The sequence below is a fragment of the Condylura cristata genome, unplaced genomic scaffold, assembly GCF_000260355.1.
Source record: "Condylura cristata isolate star-nosed mole 26May11 unplaced genomic scaffold, ConCri1.0 scaffold00016, whole genome shotgun sequence".
Lineage (NCBI taxonomy): Eukaryota > Metazoa > Chordata > Mammalia > Eulipotyphla > Talpidae > Condylura > Condylura cristata.
The window spans coordinates 44,591,285-44,613,105 of record NW_004567117.1 but is presented as its reverse complement, the minus strand read 5'-3'; the positions used below and the strand labels follow the sequence as shown (position 1 = coordinate 44,613,105).

At 43.8% G+C, this 21,821-nt stretch overlaps 1 protein-coding gene across 1 annotated transcript in view; it reads right to left on the bottom strand.

The window, feature by feature from the left end:
* Positions 1-1,784: 1,784 nt before the first annotated feature.
* The window catches only part of DOK6 (docking protein 6), a 180,198-nt gene continuing 160,161 nt past the window's right edge, over positions 1,785-21,821 (bottom strand). The window contains exons 7-10 of the mRNA XM_012725799.1: positions 18,667-18,805; positions 5,327-5,444; positions 4,687-4,709; positions 1,785-2,216 (exon numbers count right to left, since the gene is read on the bottom strand). Coding sequence (XP_012581253.1) covers positions 1,785-2,216; positions 4,687-4,709; positions 5,327-5,444; positions 18,667-18,805 — 712 coding nt within the window. The remainder of the gene's footprint in view (positions 2,217-4,686; positions 4,710-5,326; positions 5,445-18,666; positions 18,806-21,821) is intronic.

Here is a 21,821-nt window from a genome sequence, read left to right as displayed (position 1 = left end):
AAAACCAAATTCCTCAGGCATAGTTGAAACTATCCAAGCAGTTGAAAGTAAATACTACAATAGTTGGAGCCAGAGAGCATACTCTCCTTTGTGAGAGACACGTCTTGCCGGAAATTTCATCTACTTCAATATATTGACAGGGCTTACGGACTACTGAATCCTCATGTGGATGATCTCATTTAAGCACCAAGACAGGTGCTATTTTTCCTTACTGTGGAGAGGAAAGAAATGGAGTGTAGAGAGATTATGTAAATTGCCCAAAGTCACACCTCTCACCTGTGGTAAAATTAACAGCCCAGCTTGGGTTTGAAGTCAACACTGCAGCCTTCACCCTCTCCAGACATGCTGCTTCACCTGCCTGAGTCCCTGGCTCAGCTGGGTCATGGGGAGAGGAAGACGCCCTCAAGGCCCAGTGGAGGAAGCAGACTCATGGACAAATATGTGGCCATGTTAAAGACACGCGCGACATCCGCGGGACACGGAGAGAGGGCATTGGCAACTGTGATCAACACTGAGCTCAGTGTTTTATGGGAAGACTACTTGGAGCCTTTTAGGGTGTCCATGGTGGGGAGTCACTGCTTCAGGTACCTCCACAAACTGACTGCCAGAGACACATGTTCTGCTCCTGTCAGCTTTCCTCAAGAAGGCTCTTGCTTTTTGTTTTTTTAAGATTTATTTATTTATGCAATCAGAACTGGGGTATGGGCCAGAGGTTCAGGGGCAGTGAGAGGATTCACCAGAGACAGAGTGGGGAGCAGAACAGGCAGATGGACAAATACACTGCTGAGGGGAGCAGTGGGAAGACAGGAGAGGTCTGCCGCGCCCTGTGGGTCACCTCCAGGGCGGGGATCGAACTTATGCTGAAGCTGCTGCCTCTCATTTCCTGTGCTGCGCTTTAAGCAGCTGCACCCCCAGGGAGGGCCCGTTAATGAGGCCGTGTAGTGAACGGTCCCGAGTAGCCTTCAGTAGAAGCAGGTCGCTTCTGGGAAGTGGCTGATGTTTTGAAGGGCTGTTGCCAAAGCAACTTGGTCTCACAGGGAAAGGGGGAGACGGGGCGGGCCACTTGGGGCTCCATGACGGTCGCGCCACAACGTGTGGCCGGAACTCGGCACCTTGGTGGCTGAGCCTAAGCAGGTTCGTCTTTGTTCCTGGGGCACCAATTTATGTTGTGTTGTGTTTTATTTTTCTTGCTTCAGGAAGCTTTTATGAACTTTGCAATTTAGAGGACGTCATAGAATCGAAATTGAAACAGAAGGTTCCCCATGGAAGCAATTTCAATACAAATGAACATGAAGTGAAATGGGCAGGAAAGGACAGAGGGTCATTTCTGAGCAAAGAGCAAGTAAATCCTCTGATTAGCCTCCCTAATCTGTGTCAGAGCTCTGCTGATCACTTCCTGAAGGTTATCTCTAATCCCGTTGCCAGTGTGCAACCTGTCCCGAGGAACAGGAGCCGTGGACGCCCTTTGGGGGACACAGAGTGTCTGCTGTCGCCGGTGGCGGCTGTGCTGAGTCTGCTGCTTCATCACAGCCCTGTGGAGGAGGGGGAGGGAAGCCAGAGCAGCCAGGGTTGGCATTTGAATATTAATCAGCGCTAATGAAAGCAGGACCTCTACCAACAGCACCCAACCACCCTTGTTAGAGGGGAGCTTTCAGGCTGCTCGAGTGAGCAAGCCTATCCCCCAGAACTCTGTGGACAAACACGTGACTGGAGGGGTCAGGGAAAATGCAAGGACAGGCCAACTGCCTGTCGCCGGGGCCTCTGGGCTCACATTCCTGGCGCTCTCATCCGTCATCACTTTGGTGGAAGAAATGACCCCAGCGAGGAGGCGCTGAGTCCCAACTCACGGTGAGGGGGCAGCCCCCGGCTGCACAGCTCCTCCTGGGGGCCTGGGTGAGTGACAAGACTCCAAAGCAGAGCACCTCCCGCACCATGGAAGACCTGAGCACCTGCCTGGTTGACAGGAGGGAGGCCTGTGGCTCAGACACAGTCATTCCTGGGGAGACAGTGGGGGACGCTCCCCAGGGGCCCGCACGGTGCCATCCCTGCAGGGACTGAGCCCGGAGCATTTTCTCATTCATGTTGCTTGCAACAGACGCATGCAGCGTTTGCCACAGCCCCATCAGCGGCTGCTCTGAGTGGGACTTGTCCTCTTCGATAAATGGTATTATATGTCGCCACCCATCCTGATGTAAGAACTCGTCACAGAGAGCTGTCTGATAAATGGGTATAAACGTAGAGACTCAGGGCCAAAGTCAAAGTGAGGGTCTCACAGCAGGAAAATCTCCAGCCTGCTCAGGGGGTTTCTTTCTTTCTCTCCTCTCCCTTTCTTTTCCTCCCTCCCGCTGCCCTCACGCCTTCTTCCTCTTTCTTTGCGAGGACTCCTCATGCTCCCAGCACATTCTCTGCTGAAGGCTTTCGAGCTGAAATCAGTTTCTGTCAATGTGGAGGCCAAGGGTGTGTGAGGCATTTACTTCTGAGCCAAGAGCTCAGCAGCTTGCTCCCTCCCACACACAGGTCAAGCTCCCGAAGTCCAGGGGGTAACAGCTGCAGCCTGTGTGGTGACATTTCCCATTCATGTCCAGTTAGAGAAATAGAAATTGAAAATTCCCAACAGACACAAATCAATCCTCCTTATTATCTGGCCAAGGCGAGGAGCTTTTATTTACCACTCCCGCAGGGAGAGGTGATGGGTGGCAGCCCGTCACAAGTCATTCGGGGGCAGAGCTTTAAATAGCCACTGCGAGGCGGAGCTCACGTGTCCCTGTCAGAGCCCCGTTCTGTCTCGGGCTCGGATGCCAGGAGCTGGCGTGCAGGAAGGAACTAGGAAGCCACAGAAGCCCCCACATGCACAGCACGTCCTGGGAGGGGCCGAGCCAGCTAGCATAACATTGCCCTTTTCCAAACATTCAAACAAATGCAGGGTGTCTTTTCAACACTCTTTCTGAGTGCCTCCTGCTCCGAGAGTTACAGAAGGGGCATGGGCGGGACGAGGTAGACCAGACGGCCGCGTGCTCTCTGAGGGGCTGGCATGAGTTTAGGGTGCAGTGGATGGCTCTTCAGGCTGGGACGGCCTTTCTTTTCCAATTCCAGCAAATCTGCTGCTTCTTAATCAACCCAATCTAGGAGGCCTGAAATGCATAAGACTTTTCTCCATTTACCTTTGGAAAGGAAGCCTGTTGGATTTAATGCATGTGGATTTCAGCTTCCCACGATGTCAAAACATGACAGAAACATGCCAAAGATGTATTTCCACTTCTCCAAGCTACATGCAGGTCACCTTCTGGGGGAATACTCGTCAGCACTGGAGTGCTTCTTGACCCTGGAAAGCATCGTAATGACCTTACGATGCATATTTTTTGTTACACAACAACCTCTACCAGAGAGGAAGGTGATTTGAGACCATGTTGCTTTAATTATAAATAAACAACTGTAATAACTGGACAGCTGAGCAAGTGAAGTAAAGTGTTCCTCAAAACCGGGAAGACATTTCAAGATGGTAACTCTGATGGATATTGGTACTTGTGAGATTAAAAATGAGAGTATTCTAATCAGTTATTGGTTCAATTTTACTGTGTAAATCAACACTACCCCGTGACAAGTCTCTTCTAAGAAATTTCAGCGCATTCTGGTACTGTTAGTTGGGTGTATATGAAATTATTTCTGAAGTTATCTGAGGTCTGTCAATCTGACCTCAGCCCTCTTTTCAGAGAAAAGTTTGCATCATGTATTCTACCATGAAAACAAATCTGCTTGCTGGAATTATTGACAAAACCTTTGGCAAGACCCAGAGTTATCGATCCATTGTCTCAGACCAATTTCCAACTTCGTTGTAAGAATATCTCACTTCCTTTCTGCTTAGCAAGAGCATCATTTTTCTCATCTAAGTACTTGATTGCTTTAGTTTTCATCTAGTGGGTATTAATATTCAAGTATATGTACTTACTTTAAATAAAAGTAACCTATGTATAAAAATCATGTTTTATATTTATTTCTAGTCACTTCTAGTCACGAAAGTAAGATTAATTTTACAAGATCATGATTCCGAAGTCATTTTAGTATGTAGTTGATGACATCTGTTTAAGGAAGCAAAACAATGAGGTGCCTATCTCCTCTTTCTGATTCAAATCCCACCTTCCTTTTCTCAGTTCTCTAATCATTATCCCAGTGAAGATTTTCTCATATAAACAAAAAGTACAAAAAGGTAACTTACCTGTTAAGTACAGGAAGCCAACTGGAACTTAAGAGCTTTATTTGGCGCATAAGGTACAATTATTTCCATAAGTGCCTAAAATCGTTCTGTTCTTCCTTGGAGGATACATCTTAATTGCCAGTTCCACTGATCAAATTCTATTCTAGGTTTGAAACCCTGACAAGAAAATACTGCTTGAAAACACACGATTTTGTTTTCCTTGTAATTTTTTTTTGGTTGCAACAACAAAAAATCTATTAGTGTTCATATTAGTGATCATATTAGCGACACTACTATGAAAAGTAAGAATCATTCACACTGCCTGAGAGTGCTGAAGGTCGCAGCGGTCAATTCCTCTAGCGGCATGAATTGGGTATCTGTTCCGTTCAACTCCACTAGGTTCCAAAGTGTTATGTGGGCCAGTGACCTCTGCTGTTTTATTCTCTTTATTTCTCTTAGTTTCTGTTTCCTCCACTTGGTCAACTGTTACTCACCTGACTGCAGCTGAGTATGTTACCTGGAGGATCAGACAGGAAGAAAACCACCAAGGCTATGGTTCAGCTGCTCTGCATCAAGGATGCAAGCCCTTTCGCTTGGCTAAGTGGGAACCCCAGGCCCACGGGAGTCAGGTCAGCCATTGACCACGAGGGGAAACACAGAACCCAGATTCACACTGCCTCCTGCCCACACGGCCCCCTTTGCTTCTACGTGGAGGCTTTGGTTAATCCCAAGACTTCTGTGAGTAGGCTATGTAGCATTTTATCATAGAAACTCAAGCAAGCCTCCCAAACTGATATGCAATCCTATTATTTTGAAAAGATGCTGAAAAAGAAATCCTTTGTCAACCTAGCATGAGACAGGCCACTGTAGGAGTGATTTTCCTGATTATGTTTGTATGTTTCTTGTCAAGTTCCTGTGCCAAATTAGGTCCTCAGGCCTCTGTGATTTCTGGAATAATTTTTACCATGAGTCTATAAAATGGTAGCTTTAGAAAAACCAAGCAGAAAACCCATGGTGGCCAGTGAGAGCTGATAAATGGAAAGGTAGGGAGCGAAGCCGGCAGAGGCCGCCGATTAGCACAGCCCATGGCCTACCCTAGGGAGCCGGGGAGGCTTTGGTTGGGAAGTGACTTGCCTTGCAAATTGTAGATCTCCCCGACGCTGCTCTGACGGGTGATGTGATGCCAATAGGCGCTACGGGGGAGTGATATGGACTTGGACAGCGTCATCGGTTCCGTCAAGCTCGTCTGCAACTGAAATACAAAGAACATACATCTGAGCTTTTACTGAAAGTATTATACTGAAATCTGCTCTTTTAAAAGGTGAGGGTGAAATGTGGGGGCACAGGGAAAGACGCTCTTAGAGACACCTGCATAATCTACTGCTTAGGAGAACCACTTATCAAAAGTGAAGCCATGACTCAGAAATGTGAACGCTCGTAAACAATTTATTCCTACTCAGTAATTAAGAAGGAACAGAAAGATGGTACAACTGACTCCAAAGTGCATTCAGAGACATGCGGCAAGTCAGGAATGCTGGTGGAAGTCAGTGCCATCATCGTCTCCCACCAGACAAGATTATGTGCATTTCTATAAGAATGATGTGCGTCACTGACCGTCTTCTACAATGTAGTGAGCTGCAAGGTGCCCCAGAAAGCAGAGGTGTGAGCCCCTTCAGACACCGGTGCCCCAGAGAGCTGCAAGCCCAGGATTCCATGACCTCATTTTACCCATTTCAACATCACCCAAGTTTCCTGGCACCAGCTCCCCTCTCCCTCCACAGCTGGTCCTCCAACGACCTTATTCCTTGGCTCTCTATGGGAACTTGTGATCGTGTACACACTTAGAAAGCACTTTCCCGGATAGAAACGTGGTCTATCTTCTTATTTGGCACACAGATGCTCAGACTAGCTGACGTGACCTGAACAATAGCACACCATGGACAGGAGATGATGGGATTAGGCCCACACCAGCATACTGTACTCTGAGTTTCCGAGAAAGAAATGTACTTGGCCCTCCCTGGTGGTGCAACGGGTTAGGACGCAGCACTGCAAGCTGGCTGCAGCCTCTTCAGTGCGAGTTCAGTCCTGGCCTGGGAGGTGACCCACATGGCCCAGCAGACCTCTCCTGTCTTCCCGTTGCTCCCCTCAGCAGTATACTTTGTTGATCTGCCTGTTCTGTTCCCCACTCTGACTCTGGTGAATCCTGTCACCATCCCATGCATCTCTGATCTGTACCTCAGTTCTGTATGCATAAATAAATCTTAAACCAAAAAAAAAAAGTACCTTTCAGATGTACACCAGGCCTTAGAAAACAGGTAGAAGTGGCTTTGTTGGGTCCTAGCAATACATTTCTCTGATGCATTCTGAGCAAATGTTCACTTTCGACAAAGGAAATCTAATTAATAAAATCCCTCATTTCTCCCTCATTTCAGACTGGACTCTGGCAAAACTGGGAGCTGCAAATACTGTGTCTGTTTGCTGTGCTCTTTCTCGGGGAGCTCCCCGCCCCCGGATCTCTGCTGTCCCACCCTCCATAGGCGACCTGGCGTGTGACGTGACCCAACAGTCCTGATAGTCCTACAAGGCTTTGCAATAGAAGATGAAGCCGGAGGACCTGAACACTTTTATTTGGTTTTATTTAGTTACCAGGGAGGCATTTCTAGCAAGATTATGTCTTTTCTTTTAAATTTATCTTATTTGTTTATGCACACAAGAGCTGGAGGGGTGCAGTGGGGAGACAGGAGAGGTCTGCCACACCATGTGGGTCACTCCCTGGCGGGGGATGGAACTCATGCTGCAGTGGCTGTGGACAGCTTCACAGCGCTGAGCCTTAACCCCAGCACCACCAGGGAAGCCCAGCACAGCTATATCTTGCCAGGAAAATACCCTACTCAGAGCGTCTGCAAGTCTGGCCCTGTTAAAGCGGCATTTTGAAGAAATAGTTCCAAATAGCAACACTGCAAGCAATTTTTCAAAATTTTGTGTATTTTGGTGTGTCAGGGTGTCTGGCTGTGGCCACACCCTGGGGCTGGGAGCTTAGGGGGAAGGAGACACGGAGAAGACAGCACCCTTGGGAATCCTTGGGAGGGACGTTAACCAGTCTCATTCCAGGTTTTATCCCAGACCAGTTGAGTGTCTCTGCATGTGTTATGTGTTAAGTCAGCACAACTCAAACTCCTCCACACGCACATCCACCACCCACTGCCTTGAGGGACATAGGAGAGACTCATTCGTGAAACCGTCACTGCAAATGGGGCTTCCAGTTTCCTTCCAACTAACTCCTCACAGACGTATAAGCTTGAACATACATCTCCCGCCAGTGGCAGCAACGCCCATTAATAAGATCAATTAATCCAGAAGACAAATCTCCTGTTAATCACACACCTGCCTACTCTTATTTTTTCCTAACAGCACAATTTGTTTATCACTTAACACACCCTAGATCATCAGTGATAAATGAATCTTTCTGAAACTGATGAACGTGCTCTTCCTCTTCTGTTTTTATGCTGGAAAATGTTTCTTCTCAAATGGCCAGCCTTAAGCATCATGGCAAGAGTAAACATATTTTGTTTACTAATTAATAAAATTCCACATTTTCCCTCTTACTTCCGGAGAAATAACTGGAGTCATTGAGTAATTTCTTCTATACAATTTTCATCCAAACCACTGGGTGTGTGTTTGCATTCACCTCATTTCTCTCTTTCTCACTCTTCACTGTCTAAAGCATTAATATTCCACTTTTACATTCCATTTGGTCTTTTGGAAAGTTTTGAGTTTTTAAAATTTTCTTACAGAATGTATATTTTCCACTTGCTCTTACATATTATATTTTGTTCTTATCCTAATTAATCTTCATCTTCTGATGAAGTTGTTTTCCTGTTTTTTTCAAGTTGAACATTTGCATTGTATTTTTGTTTATTAATAGTGGTTTGGTAAGCAGAATAAAAATCATCTTTTCTGATCTAAATAATATGACTTTATTTTCCTTTTGATACAGAAGTGTGTCTACTTTGCTGAGATACTGCTTTTGTGCATCTCTTATGGATGTTCATTTAATAACGAACTGTGGTCACAGAACACAGTCTGAAGAGTTTCATAATTGATGTTCATGTCTCAATGTTATCCAAACGATGGCAATTTTTGCATGTTTCTTAGGAACTGGAATAGCTAAAGAAGGCAGTGTCTCCCTCATCATAACACAGACAGAATTTCCTTCTCCACAGACTTAATGCTGAGTCCACTTTACCAGATATGAAGAAACGTGGTAAGTTCACATCACTGGTTAACACGCTTCTATTTCCTCTTGTGTTGTTAAGTACCTTTGAACTCATAAAAAATGATGTTTTACTGGACAAACAGTTTCCTAACTCAGGTTTCTTTAGCTTACTTTCCAGCTTTACTGCAAGCGATACTTACAAAACGTCTCCCTGTGCTGGGACTTGCCCTCACACCCAACCATCTTTAGAACCCCCTTTTCCAAGTAAATAGGCTAAAAACGTCCTTGGCTCTCCCAAAGCGCCAGCCCTTGACCAGAAATGCTGCTGTTCCTCCTCCCTCGGGTTCTTTGTTCCACCTGCTCTTGTTCTAGTAGAAATTTCGAGGCATTTACTGTAGACAGAGAACAGGCTTTCTTGCCTTGCAGCCAAACTCAAATATCCTTTATCTTCTTAGTCCTTTAGTCATTTGCATCTGGCCCAGCCATCATTTATTTCACTAGTTAAATCCTCATAGAATTCCTGGAGTAGAGAAAAGGGAGAAAATGTCCCTCTTGAAAACGAGAGGAGGTCCATGCAGTGCTTTGAGATGCGCTAAGCTCTACATCCTTGGACACACGGCACAGGCCTGGGCATGTGCTCTGTGCTTCTGTGCCTTTTTAGACCAAGACATCCTGTGTCACACCTTTCAAATAAACTTGCACCTTGAGCAGTATTGAGCATGGTATTTTGTGGAGGATTGAAGAAGCCAGCACATCCCTAAAAAGGCAGCAGAGATAGGGCCTGGAGATGCCGTGTACCCCTACCTGCCCCCGGGACCCCCGAATGAGGCCTGGAGGTAGTGACCTCGGCCCAGAGGTTGTGTCCCCTAGGACCTTGGAGGACTGCTTCTTCGCTCTCCTGTTCTGGGTCAAGGGCCAGTGTGAGCACCCTGAGCTGCAGGGTAGGAGGAGCCCAGGCTGACCGTGGGCACAGTCAGCTGATTCGAGGTCTGATTCCTTCTTAGAGAATCTAGATGTTCTCATCTGACAGCTGGAACAATCAAAACCCAAACAAGAGCAGGGATTGGCTCAAGGGACAATCTCAACCGCGAGGCCTCTCAGAGATGCAGGTCTTGGCTGTGTTCTTCTTTGAAGTCCATCTCTCCTGGGGATGGGGGCTCTCCCCATGGGTCCCCACTCCAGGCTCCCAGTCCCAGGATGTTCTGACGGCCGACACCTGTGTTCCCTCAATAACAAAAGCTTCAAAATACATCACATTTAGGAAATGATCGCGATCGGTTGCCACGTGCTCTTTGGAGACATCTCATCTTCATTTTCGGCCAGACGCACTGCAGAGACGTGGGGGGTCCGAGACATGGGGAGTTTGTGAAGAGACTCCCTGCCAAGCATCTCTTCCTGCTTTTACAAAAAAAGCAAAACTGACCCGAGTTACCTTTTGTAATTTCCCTAAACATTAACACTATCTGTGTTCCTCTATGGAATATGCATCTATAACAAACAAACAAACAAAAAACTGTTGCATGCATCTTCCTTTAATGCTGCACCTTCCTAAATGTTACCCAGAAAATTTTAAATCTTATTAGCCCTTGAGACCCAAATAGACACAACCAGAGGGAAACTTTAGCACTTGAGTACTGGCATCTGTGAGTCCTTCTCTGGGCACCTGGGGACGCCCCTGTAGAGCGTCTCATTTGTCACCGCAGATGGTGTCAGCAGTATGCCACCTGCTGACAGACAAGGGCACTGAGGTCGCAGTGATGGAGCTAGGGGAACCTCTGGGTGTCGGAGCCCTGACGGTCCTTTCACAGCTCACTGCTGCAGTCACCTGCCTCCGGCTTCTTCCGGCAGCAGGTGGGTTCGCCGCCCACCAGGCCATGCCCGGCCCATCAGAAGCCTACCAGTGCATTTCCCCAGGACCCAGGGTGAGCCCAGGACATCTGTGCTCAGCCCTGCTGCCAGAAATCAGCTCCACCTAGTCATCTGACCGCAGGCAAGATGATTTAGCTTTAAAAAAAATCAGGTTGTTCCTGATCTCTAAGGTGGAGTTACTATATCCACCTGGTAGGCGGCTACTAGTGTCTGCTAACAGCAGATACTGTGTGCTCTGGGGAGCTCATCACTCCCGCAGCCCGCCGGGGCCGCTTGGACCAGATGTGTCTACGTGATCAGAGCATGCACGAACGCCCACACGGAGCTCTCCAAGAATGACAGGGAGGCCAGAGCATTTACCCGGATGTGAAGCTGAGAACTCAGCAGAAATACGAAACCCAGGAATTTGGTCAGCATGGAGTGGGGGGCGGGAGAAGTGGGGAATAGATGGGAGACAGGTGAGTGGTGCTAGAAACAGGGTGTGTGTGTGTGTGTCTGTGTGAGTGTGCACGTGAATGCAGGTGTGTACGTGTGCAGCTGGCTCACCACATGATGCCCGATGGGAAGGGCAGTGACAGCTTTTTCGACCTGGTGAACAGGGCTGAGAAACGCCTTCTGTGAGGCAGACAGTGTGTTCTGGTTTGGCCAGACGCGGACACTGGAGCGAGACGCGGGCTGAGGAGACCCGTCTGCGGAAGGCAGCTTCGTGTTCGTGGCTGGGGCTGGGTGGTGAAGAGCATGAAGGAGCGTTCTGAGGTTGGGTGCCTGAGCTGGGTGCTGGCCGCAAGTGTGTTTTACTTTGTGAAAAGCTGAGCAAGTTGTAAGATCTGTGTGCGTGTCTGCACAGGCAGTGCATCACCGACGGCCAAGGCTAGTGTGTCTGCTTTGGGACTTATGTTTAGACTGCGGGTTCGTTGTCATGCAATCGCAGTTTACTTGATGGAAAATGGGGTGTCACAAGCACATAGCCTTCCCAGGTGCTCGTGTGAAATGGAAATGTGTAAGGAAAAGAGAGCGCATGGCTTGATGAGGAAACGCCCAATTTCAGTGCACCCCGTGGAGAACAGGCCATTGTATTTGTTCTTGGGAAAGACCTCGTGAAGCTTGAAAACTGTATAGAAATACAAACCCCAGAGACCTTACGCAGCCGAGCTCGGCACTGTTTGTGTTCATTCAAACCATCCTCTGAAGTTTGAAGGTTTATGGGCAATTGGTTTCTTACAGACTTGACTTAATTTTCAGTAGGGGACGCGTCACACTTAATCTTCCATTTTATTGAAGATAAATAGAAAAGAATTAGAAGATGCCCTGCAGAGTTGATATGAGGTACCACATATGATGCAGTTTATACAGATATTTAAAGGAGGTTGCTAGATATCATTTAAGATCGGAATTGGAGGAAAATTATTTTCACTAAAGTGGAAGCAAAATGAAGGTATTACTATATATCTTAAACTAGGTTTGACCAAAACAGTTTCATAGAATGTGAATACAGCTGGCATTAGGATAACAGCTGAAATTATTACAAACATCTGCATACTTTGAATTCCATTTTATCTATATTCAGCAAGGCTTTTAAATATATATTGTTAATCAATCATCTGTCTTCTATTTATCTTTACTCATGTTTAAGTAGATGCATCTACAGAGCTACCCTTTGAATGTCAGAATAGGATGAACAGACAAAAACATTATATTTCTTAGGTGTTAAAAATAAAAATTTTGCAGGTTTTGGATTTTGAACTATGTCTACATAGGAGCCATAGCTGAGATGAACTTGTCAAGCACTTTATGAATTAGCTAATAATTGTCACACTTTACTAAAGAACAGGAAGAATGGTAAAGTTCTGGAGAACGGATTATCATCGGCCCTCGCTCCCCTCTTTCAGGCACAGAGACTAAGGCACAGAGAAGGCAAGTGACTAGCATGAGATCACACAGCTCTGACAGTCTTCCTCTATGTTTTCCTGGTGAGCCTCCCTGCTGGGTTGTCTTGACTCATACATGAGCATCACAGATCACAGCCTGGGAACTGGGTGCAATTCTCATTCTCTGAAATCAGCCTTGGTTTCCTTCTCATGCATTTTCCTATCAAGTCCTTAGATTTCAGTTTGTCTAGGACATGCCTACAGCCTGTTCTCTGAGTTGCAGCACTGTCCCTCGCAGAAAAACCTGCTCTCTGGGTTGTATGTGTCCATGTCATCATTACATGCTTCTATACTGCTCATCTGGATCGACCTTTGAAATCTATTGGCTTCATTTAAGGAAATCACTCTAGTAATTACTATGAGCAGATTGTATGCACGCGAATAAATAAGCCTATTATAGCTAAAAAAAAAAAATTCTAGGGCAGCTTCCTTGTAACGATTTGATTCCAGCAAAACACATAAAAGAAATTATGTATTTTTTAACATGGACGTTGAGAACCCTTTCATACTATGGAGTCATTTCCTTTTATATTATCAACTCTAATCAAGTTGTTTACATATGAAAGCAATATGTACTTAAAATGCATCTTCAAAAGTGACATTTAGAATATCCATAATACATGTTAAGGAAACAGAATAGGATTTAAAGAAAATGTTTGCTATTATACTGCGTGACTGCACTACTTTTAAGGAAAATTACACACTGCCTTCTTGCAATTTCCATGGCTTCTGTGTATTGATGCAGAAATGCGCATTTGTGTTTGTTTGTTTGGAGACTGAATTTTGTTTACTTTTCTAAATTGGAACCACAGAAAATGAACAGATTAGCTAGAATCACAGGGCTACTTTAGTCTTTGGCTATAATAATGTATTCTAACTGAGCTTGCATTGGTTTTTACAATTAGTGTCTATCAATCAGTATACAATTTCATAAGCCTGCCAATGACACTTTGCAGCAGGGAACTGGTTGTTGTCATTAATAAGGAAGCCTGATGACTGATCGTTGATAATACGGAACCGCAGACTCATGAGTAGAACTTTGAAGAATGGATTTACTAGCAGATATTCCAATGTACTATCTCATACCTACAACTTGCAATCACAAATCACACATTTCCCCTTTACAAAATGTGTCAACATTTTTTCTGTACAGTGTTCAGCACTATTACCCTCAACTCTTTACATTTTTTAGGGTAGGAAAACTTGTGGCTTTTTATGCCAACAGAGATTCTTGCCAAATGTGGGTATGAAAAATACTTCCACTAAAAGGGAGACTGACTGCGTAGGCTGGGGGCCATTCTGGGAGCAGGGGCAGGCTGACTGGAGGCCAGGGGCCTCCCCAACACTTTTTCTTAAAAGAACATGCTGTAATTATTATGAAGGGAGGTTGTCTAGCTAGATAGAGACAGGCTTTTCAATGCCTTGCAGGCCAACAAGGCTAGAAAGTAGAAATACAACCACATTTATTTACTTCTTTTTTTCTTTATATATGTACATATATACACACTATATACTATATATAATATACACACATATACATATGCTATACAGTACATAGTATACTATATATACTATGCTATATGGACTTATAAAGCATATGGTACATACGTGTATGCTCTCGCTCTCTCTAATATATACAGTACATCATTGTTCATTTTTGTACAGTGGGTGCTTATCAGCTTTGTGCCCACATGTAGTCCCCATAAAAATCCCACACTGAGCCCCCCACGCCCTATCACCATCATCTCTTGCTCTCTACCCTCCCCTGTTTTGATCCCGCTCCCTCCCCTGAAGAATGTCTCTGATTTATAGTTGCCTGCTAATTCTGATTTTTAAAAATTTATTATTATTATTGCTTTTGTCTTTCACGGATGTCTTTTCAGTTTTGTTTTACAAAGGCAATTAATTTAGTTTAATTTTTGTAAGTGTTGTTGATTGGCCTATGTCATTTGGGAGGAGTTTCACTGTGAACACTCACCCTCCACAGGGGCTCCAGGGAAACCCCAAACCCCCTGGTAACCAGTATGTCACTCATGAATTAGTCTTGAACAGGAATTATTATCATGAATTATAATTAAATTAGAATTATTCCTGTTTCGCCTGTTTGTTCTCTCTGGTTATTTATACACCACAAGTGAGGAAGACCCTCTGGAAGCTTCTTTCTCTTAGCACAATCAACATCCATCCATCCAAAGGGCACTAGTTCATCTTTCTCTTTACTAGCTCAGTAGTACGCGGATGAGTATTTGTTTACTTGTGGACATTGTAGAACATCAATATAGTGTATGAAATAAAAAGCACATTAAAAATATGTTGAGTGTGTGTGGTTGTGTGAGACAAGTCCATCAAAAGCCAAAGTTAAATTATCTCAAGGCCTTTGAAGCTGTGTTCCTGGGGATTTCAGTCTACCCTGTGGGCCAACAGGCTAAGTCATGAGGATTTACGTGCGGCTATGGATGGACATTCATCACCAAGACAAGAACTCTGGGATGCTGTGTAGATGCTTCTGCAACACAACTCTTTTATGATTTCCTGATGGTTTCAAGAACAAGAATGATCTCCACAAAGGACAAAACAAATTAGAGAGGTCAAATTTGTTTAAATGTGGAGATCATACAATTTCCTCAAATGATGTGAATTTGGGGAATCTCTCAGTGTAAGTAGCTCTAGTGTAAAATTTAGGACTGTGGCTCATCCTCCTGTGCACCGTCCCCAAATTCCCTTTTAAAATAAAACTGGTTTGGGATGAATAAGTGAAGAAGTATGATTGCTGTCTTCTTATGAACACCGCTGACCCTCACTTGGGTCTATACCTAGTGGCAAATTAACAACACTTAAAAAATTTAAATTAAATTAAATGAATTATAATTCATGATATAATTCCTGGGTGCACAGGAGGAAGTCCTCGGGTATCGAAGAAGTCATCCTCTGGAAGGTTTGGGGCCCTCCTGAGTAGCTGATTACATGTGAAATCAACAGTTGATTCTATGTGAAATCAATGAGACCCCAGTGTCAAGAAAAGGTGAATAACTCAATTGGTGGTTTTGGTGTCACTAATGAAAATTTTGTCACAACATAGTCTACTGGCGAGATTAAATCAACAACATGAAAGCGGGAGAACTTGATATTTCAAGGATAAAGGGATAAATATCATCTTCCCCTGGGCAGGAACAATGATGTGATCTAATGGTTCTAAACCACGGGGCAAGAGGGACTTTCTAGCTCTGTTGTGCCCCCAAAACCACCACACAGAACATTGAGTTCACAGGAAGCCTTTATAGGCCTATGCATGCTTAGCAAGAAGCTAACCTGGATTTAGTGAACTGTTTAATTTAATTTTAAGCCAGTTAATTTTGAGTCAGTTAACATTAATTAATTCTTTCATTATCTTTCTCATTGAAGGAAAGCACAATGTACATTTTTAATGGCCTTGGCAATTTTGTGATTCTTTTCATCCAGTTCTCTACACAAATAGCAAATGTATTATTTTTTTTTATACACAAAGCAGGGTGGCTGTTTCCAGATATCTATTTTTTCAAGCAAGAACAGAAGTGTTGTCTAATTAGGGGGATACATCAAAATGTGTTTACTCATTTGCCCTCCAAGAAGGAAGACCATAAAGCAAAATGAGGCTTTGTACTTGTCTGATGTGAAAAGATTATGTTGTATTTTTCTCTTATGGTGGTTGAGACTTGTCACTTGAAGTTGCTTATCTGTAAAGCCAGTAACATCCCTTGAGCCATCGTTCTTTAAAAGATGAAGACAAAGCCTTCAACTGCCTGAACAACCATGTTTGGGACAGCTTTTAGAGCTGGTTGGTAACTTAATCTTGTAAAACCTTTTTTTTTTTTTTTTGTAAAACCTTTTAATCATGTTAAAATATGTAAACATTCTCTATCTGATCAATATTAATCTCCATGGTTCAGTTAAAAACTGAAAATCAATGAACACTGTCATCTTTTTATTTTGTAGTAGATGCAAAGTAAATGAAATGCAACATTTTTATATCTTGGATAGTATTTTTGGTACACTGCCAGCCCCCACATTATGCTTTTTCCTAGTTTACAGGACAGACCTTCATTTTATATTAAGTAAGAAAATGAAGGGAGAGAGAAAGAAAAATTAAGATTTGTTTCACACACAGAACCTATTTCTTAAAAGAAGACTTACATGCATACGGGCAGCCTTTGTAAAGAAAAAGTTCTGTCTGGGGGACATGGGACTCTTTGTTTATGGTCCAGAGATGTGGGGGGAACTTGGGGTATTCCCCCAAATTGCGTGCCCTTGGAAAAATCATCATTTATTCAGCTTTTTATAAACAGTGAACTAGATATGGAATTATTTATTATTGTTAACCTTCTAGAATAAGCATAGCTGTGTAACTGACTTGAAATTAAACCCAGCTTTCCATTTGCAAGTTTGCACCAGTTGATGAAGTTTCTGATTTCTAGAAACATGTGATTTCCTGGCTGAGCTCTGTTTATGTTTCTGGTTCACTTTCTCTTCTTCTCCAAGCTCTGACACGCAGACCCAAGATGCACCCCTCCAGTTTTAGATGGCCCCAGAACTTAGCAGGTAAGTCGCCATCTCCAAAGCCTTAGCCGCACTGCCCTTGAAAGCTTCTTTGCGGCACAGGATGTGATCAGCACGTACAATAGCAACAGCGATATGTGAACTGTATTTTGTTTTGAAAAATTTTGGGGGGAAAACACAAGATTTCTAGACATACTTGAAAAAGAAGGGTATTAGTTAGCTATAATGGGGCAGGAGAATTTAGTGTCTTCACAAACACTGCAAACTTAATATTATTCAAAATCATGCCTACGAATGGGTCACCATCATGATAAGGAGCCTCCTTTGGTGATACTTTCTATTCACAGCAGATGAGCACATGGGTACCGCAAAACAACCAAATAAACTGAACTGTTATATGCCAAAAAGGTACAGGTAAAGGAAAATGAGACATTTAGATTTAAATATGTGGGCCAAGATTACATGATGAGTAAGTGGTGGAACTGGGGTGTGAACCCAGGACACGAGCGAGAGTCCATTATAGTAGACAATTCCCGTGGCATGAAAGAGCTTGTGGAATTTTGTTCATGAAAATGTAAATTCATGAAAATGACGACGTATGAGCATTTTACTTGTTTAGAGCAACTGTAAGAGCCACAATCGTTCATAAACATAAGAGAACTACCACTGTCAAATACTGCAAACATGGGCAAGCAATGAATGCGTAAGATTTGAAATAAATTCCAATTAAAAGGAAGGCATATTTTCACCTGATTTAAGTCACTAGAAAAATATTTTAATAAGGTCATTGTATAACGGTTTAAATTGAACCCAAATCTTATTAAAAGACAAAGTCATGTTGACCTCTTACTGATGCTCCTTCAATTAATCCCAGCCTTATATTAATGATTCCATTAATGCCTAAGCTCCTCATTCATCCTCCTGAAAGGCCAAATGCCTTCTCAGTCTGATTTGTACTCACTTCCCTTGGGGATTAGGAAGACTCTTTAAATGGTCTACTAGATGGAGTCATAAAATGTGGATGTAGCTGTGAGAAAATTAGAACTGATTTAAGGCTAACATACAATCATTTGTTAAACTACTTGTCTTTTATAGTAAAATTATACATTTTAGATTTAAAATATTAGCTATTGAGAATTTTAAAAATAAAAATGAATAAAATACTAGATATAGGATTCTGCAGTCTTCAAATTGGCGTAGGAACATGGATTTTTTTTTTTTCTGGTTAATGACCCTTCTCATTCCTGAGGCTCCACCTACCCTTCTCAAAGATGAAATCTTATCCACCTCTACAAATCCTGAAGGGAACATTCATCTTTTAAGAGTAGAGCCAAATGTCATCCTACTGTTTACTTTCCAAAAAATTAGCTATAAAGCTAATATTTTTTCAGCTACTTGTAAAATTTATTATTTCAGGTTTTATGAAATTAGTTTTTAACTTGACTCTGAGCTGGCTGAATAGCTTCAGAACAGGGGAGCAGACAAGTCATTCTGTTGAGAAGCAATGTAGGTCCTATTGGCCAACATTTTAGTGCTGGCTAAGGCATTTACACAGAAAGAGCTAAAAGTTTCAGAGTCTTGGCTGAAAGTAGGACAAATAATAATGGAATCCTTCCTAGTAATCACTTAATTTTCTTGGTTATTTTGGGCCCACCTTTGAATCTCTCATTGTCCAGCTGCATGTGGAGACATGCAGAAAGCACCCAGCCCTCCTGGGGTCTCCATGGAAACAGGTCATAGGTAGGTAGACCTGGAGAACAGGGACCCTGTGATGGCCACAAATAACTCCTGTGTCTATGCCAAGTGGTTACTAGAGAACTGAGAGTCAGTGACTGGGGCTGGCAGGGATGACCCACTGTATATAATGTGGGCTAGACCCCAGTAACCTTCATTTCCAAGCAGCTAGGTCACGGAAGTAGGATTCTTACCCGCGCCTTCTGCTCCATCTCAAGCATCAATCTTTCGTGTTGCTCAGCTATGGCCAGTGTCGCAGAATGTACCTTCTGGTAGATCATTTCTCCTTCCCTGGTTTGAAAAGTGAACAGTCCTTCTCCCGTGTCACACATTCTGTGAGAAAAGAGACAGGGAAAGAGAGGGGTCTTCAGATATTTGGGTGTGTTATGGTCCCCATCCACAGCAGCACCTGCCTGGCCTGCCCCTCTTCCTCGAGTTCCTAAGAGTTAATGGAGCAGATCCATCCTTGACCCAACCAACCAACCAACCAAAAAATGCATCTGTACATGAGGACAGAGGGGGAGGTTGGAGAAGCTTCCACAGCAGTGTACAAGGGCAGATCAACGAGCCTTTGGTGATTTCAGTGCATGTCTTCACAATATTTAAAAGACAGAAACAGAGAGTTGTTTTCTTGAAGGATTTTCGTGTTTGTGGGATCATCATCTCTCACTTGATAGCTCTTCACATTTAAAGAATGTCAGACAAATCTGCAATTTTATACTCACTGCAGTAGGAACCAAGGAAAAGATGATAATTAGTTTCTGGATTCACTTATGTAGGTTGATGCTTTTACCGAAACCAGGCAATTCTTAAATAAATCTTAGTATTACTTAGGAAAAACAATGGTGCAAGGGAGACTCTATTTGGATATGAGAATATTTGGTTTGAATTTTGGCTTGAATGACCTGGGGCAGTTTGAATAGCCTCTTCTATACCTCCTTCCCACATCTCTTCCACTGGAAAAGCAAGAGCTTTCCCCTCACAAAAGAGCCTCACCCCAGTCAAAAGAGTTGATAGGCAAAATGTTCATTGTGCTCATTAGCATGCAGAAAGCCAACAAAAATGTTAGCTATTACTATTTTCATTACAAAATATGGGCCAATTAGACTAATTCTATCTGATGTACACAGCCATGACTGTGTCATTTCTATAGTGTGCAATAATATTGCAAGCTCGTATTAGATAAATTCAAGAGGAAAAAAAAATCAGAATAGCAATTCTTTTTTCAGTTGGGATGATAATTACCTATGTAAACACAATTTTTATTGGAATGAAACAATTTGTTAGGCAATAGGATGATAGGTAAACTTTTATTAACAAGGCTAATTGTAAAATGAAAACGACATAAAGCTAATATTTAAAATCAGTTTTTAAAATAATAGGAGGCTTTCTGGAGGTCTCACTCTGCAGAGTATGATGAGAAGCTTCAGCTGTGGGCTGTGGGCTGCATTGCTGTGCTTGCTCTCCCGGGTTCAACAAAAAAGGTTGGCAGAAAAATGTTTATGAGGCCAAACTATTTCTTCCAGCACCAAGTGGTTTTGGGTTCCAGGGGACGACATGTCTCCTGAGACCTCAGACATCACACACGTGAGTGCCACCCCCAGGCCCCATGGTGCTAGCACTCAGCTTCTGTGAAAGAGAGCTTAATAAAATTCACACAGCGTGAAATGGAAAGTCTGGGGGAAATGAAGAGTTTTCACAAAGTGAAACAAATGAGCTTTCTTTGTGGATTCAGAGTGAAGAGACCCAGCCGCGGGAGGGGAAACTGTGGCTAAGTCGTGAATGCGCCTTGTTCGAAGCGGAGTTTTGTACATTGTCATCTGGAAAATGCCGCTGATTACCCTTTGGAAGTGAGATAATGAGACTCAAATTGTTATTTTATACTCAGTCACTGAGATAGAAAGTTCTAACACTGACCCGCTTGCTACAAGTTCACACTGCCCAGTCGGGGCTCTGAAAGCTCACAGAAGGGTGTTTTTCAGCCTCTGAAACAAACATGACTGTAAACTCCACTGTTTGATCAAGAAAAAAGGAACAAAACTGCTAGCATTAAAAGCAAAGACATTTTAGGTACAAGGTGCTCTTCAGTTAGATCCCCACAGCCCAGCTGAAGTCAACTCTTCAGCTAAACTGGCTCATATTCGTGATTTTGGTCAGCAATATGGGACCAGACATTTTAGCTCTTTATGGTCATTGTTTCAAACTCGTTTTGGGGGACAGACTTGAAGAGTTTTTTTTTAAGATTTATTTATTTGTGCATACAGAACTGGAATACAGACCAGAGGTGCAGGGGTGGTGAGAGGATTCACCAGAGACAGAGTGGGGAGCAGAACAGGTGGATTTACTGAAATACACTGCTGAGGGGAGCAGCGGGCAGGTCAGGAGAGGTCTGCCGCGCCATGTGGTCACCTCCAGGGCAGGCGGGGATCGAACTCATGCAGAAGCGGCTTAAGCTTCTTAGTGTTGTGCTTTAACCCGCTGCGCCACCAGGGAGGGCCCAGAAATACTCTTTAACTTAGAAAAATTGTTAAAGAATGCCACCCCTAAGCCCCCTGTCAGTTAACAGTCAGGTCCTCATAACCACTGGAAGAGGTAAGACTGACACACACTTCTGGTGGGGCTTTTGGACACTGTCATATGAGGGATATTATAGTGCGATCCAGAAGCCCCAGGACACAAATTTCAACCCTCATGCCGTGGTCTGTCCTATCATTTAGCACATATTTGTCAAGTACGTGGTAAGCCTGGCACTGTCTTGAGCCTGGGGATAAAAAGGAGGGAAAAAACTGATGTGGCTCATTGCTTTTGAGGTTTTCGAGCTGTGGGGAAGATTAGCATTGTTCAAAGAACAGCACATTTGCTGTGGGAAGTGCCAGCAGGGGAAGACGCCGGAGGGGGCAACGGGGACAGAAGGGGGGTTCAGGCACCTGCTCACTCACCTTAACGTGGAGAACCCACTGTTACTAGGTTTATTTCCCTTTCAATTAAACAGCATGGTACATACGACGATGGGCTGCTCGTTCACACCCACTGCAGAGAAAGTCCTGCTTTGGGGACAGTCCCTCAACTGGACTGTGGCTTCTGAGCGTCTGGGATCTTCAGCCAGGGGAGAGTATTTTTTTTTTAAAATAAGTTTATTTTTACATGATTTTGTGTCTTTTCCCATCTCAGATGTAATCCCCATGGGCTTCCCATCAGCAAATCACCCATGTGCCATCACCATAGTCCAGTGCACTTCCCTCCCCCCACCGTTTTTGATCCCATTCCCCACTGCACCCCCACAAAATGTCTCTGGTATACAGCTGTTCATCATTATCATTATTTTCTGACAAAAACTTTTTAAAGTGCA